Source organism: Sitodiplosis mosellana, unplaced genomic scaffold (genome assembly GCF_009176505.1).
Source record: "Sitodiplosis mosellana isolate CC-2019 unplaced genomic scaffold, AAFC_SMos_1.0 Smas_scaffold_4269, whole genome shotgun sequence".
Lineage (NCBI taxonomy): Eukaryota > Metazoa > Arthropoda > Insecta > Diptera > Cecidomyiidae > Sitodiplosis > Sitodiplosis mosellana.
This window is the reverse complement of record NW_022599511.1, coordinates 223-2,144: the sequence shown is the minus strand read 5'-3', so window position 1 is coordinate 2,144 and position 1,922 is coordinate 223. Positions and strand designations below refer to the sequence as shown.

General features: G+C 38.6%; 1 protein-coding gene across 1 annotated transcript; it reads left to right on the top strand.

The window, feature by feature from the left end:
- Positions 1-5: 5 nt before the first annotated feature.
- Positions 6-1,611, top strand: LOC129572139 (lipase member H-like; the record flags this gene model as incomplete). The annotated part of the gene is made up of 4 exons (XM_055452060.1): positions 6-120; positions 434-649; positions 1,149-1,260; positions 1,333-1,611. Coding segments are annotated over 4 exons (722 nt in total), but the record flags the coding sequence as incomplete, so codon positions are not given.
- Positions 1,612-1,922: the final 311 nt, after the last annotated feature.

The window sequence follows — 1,922 nt, the reverse complement described above, 5'->3', positions numbered from 1 at the left end:
TGTCGATGGATAACATTACGTCGATCACCAAATCGAACTTCAATAAAAATGTGCCCACGCGCTTCATAAGCCACGGATTTCTCGAATATAACGGTGGCACGAGACGAGTCATCAATGACGGTAAGTTTAAATCAATTTCAAAATTAAAATGAATCAAGTTCAGAAATTGGTGAGACTTGAGAGAAGGCAAGTTTGTCCAACTAAGTTGCAATAAAGGGAAGTATGTTCCAATGCAACTAATAATACTTAAAAGGATGTTCATTCTTGGCGTGTCTTTGCGGTTTATCATTGTTTTCGCTGAACTGATAAAAGATAACAACTTGGACTCTTCGGCAAAGTTGTAAAACTGAAAGTCCGCTTTAGCTTTGCCGAAGACAGATATCTCATTTTATTGATATTTCCAATAATCATTTCTGACATTTTCTTTCCTCAGCTTACCTATCGAAAGCTAAAATCGACGCGAATATGATTGCCGTAAACTGGGAAAAGTTGTCACAAACATTTAATTACATTGCTGTTCGTAACCGGGTAAAACCGGTTGGTATACAAATTGCTGCTATGATTGATTTCATGGTGAAAAATCATCTCGTATCTATCGATGACATCACCTTGATTGGCTACTCATTAGGTGCTCATGTTGTGGGAATGGGTAAGAGTTTGCACTGCTTTGGCTTAGTTACTTTCTGTCTTCTTATTATAATAAATGCCCAAGGTACTATAAATGGCATACCGATGTTCTGTTTGATGTTTAGGAGAGCATAGAGTCGGTGATTTTCACATGGTGCACCGTGTCTTCTTAGCCATGGCAGCAAAAGCAATATAACACCTTGTTGCACGGTATACCGTGCATAGTTATATGTTCCATGACTGCAAAATGCATTGTTACAGGTTTGACAGAAAACGTCAAGTGTGTACCAACACACAGGGCATAACTATCCCTCCGACAAGATGTCGCTAGTGGTAACATGAGCATGCTGCCACCGTGTGGTGACCAAAACAAATTTTGTTTTCTTCTGAAAATCCAATTTGAAAACGTACATATACACGGCTTTTGACTAAATGACTAAAAAACAACATCAATTCATCCCATTTAGCATATCCATTGGTTTATCGATAACTCATACCAAAAAACTGTCTTCTATGTTTAGCTGGAAAGCATGTGAAAACCGGAAAATTACCAAAAATAGTTGGTTTAGATCCAGCCGGTCCACTTTTCGCCTTGGAAAACCCTAATGAACGATTGGATCGTGAGGATGCAAAGTGAGAAATAAATTTGTTTGAAAAAAATTACATTGAGACTAAAAATCGCAAATATTTCTTTCCTAAAATTAGATATGTCGAAGTTATTCACACCAATGGCAATTTATTTGGAATGGACTATCCAATCGGAACGGCTAATTTTTATCCAAATTACGGATTGACACAACCCGGTTGCCCGGTTGGTTCAACTGACAAATGCTCACACACGCGTTCAGTCCAATATTTTGCTGAAAGTATTTACTCATCTGTTCCATTTTACGGATTTCCGTGCGCCTCTTTAGAGGATTTGGATAAAGGTAAATGCGAAGGCGCTGTATTAGCAATGGGTGGAGAGCCGGGCAATTACAAGGCGTAAGTTATAGATATTTTTTCATTGCCCGTTAAAAAGATTGAATTTTCTCTCTCTTTTTGAAAAAAGCGAGGCCAGCATTTACTACTTGACTACAAATACCGAAGCGAGGTTTGCCCGTGGAGTGCCTATGCTACTTAGTTTAAATGGTTTTCAATCATTTGGAGAAATAGATAGTCCTCCTCCCATTCCCGTTTACTAGGTGGAAATTTCTTGATTTTCTTCGTGATTGCCGCCTTCCCGATTATTGGAACAAATTCTTGATTTGGGCCGAATTTCACCCGATTTCCAGGACATTTTCCCGATTTGAATT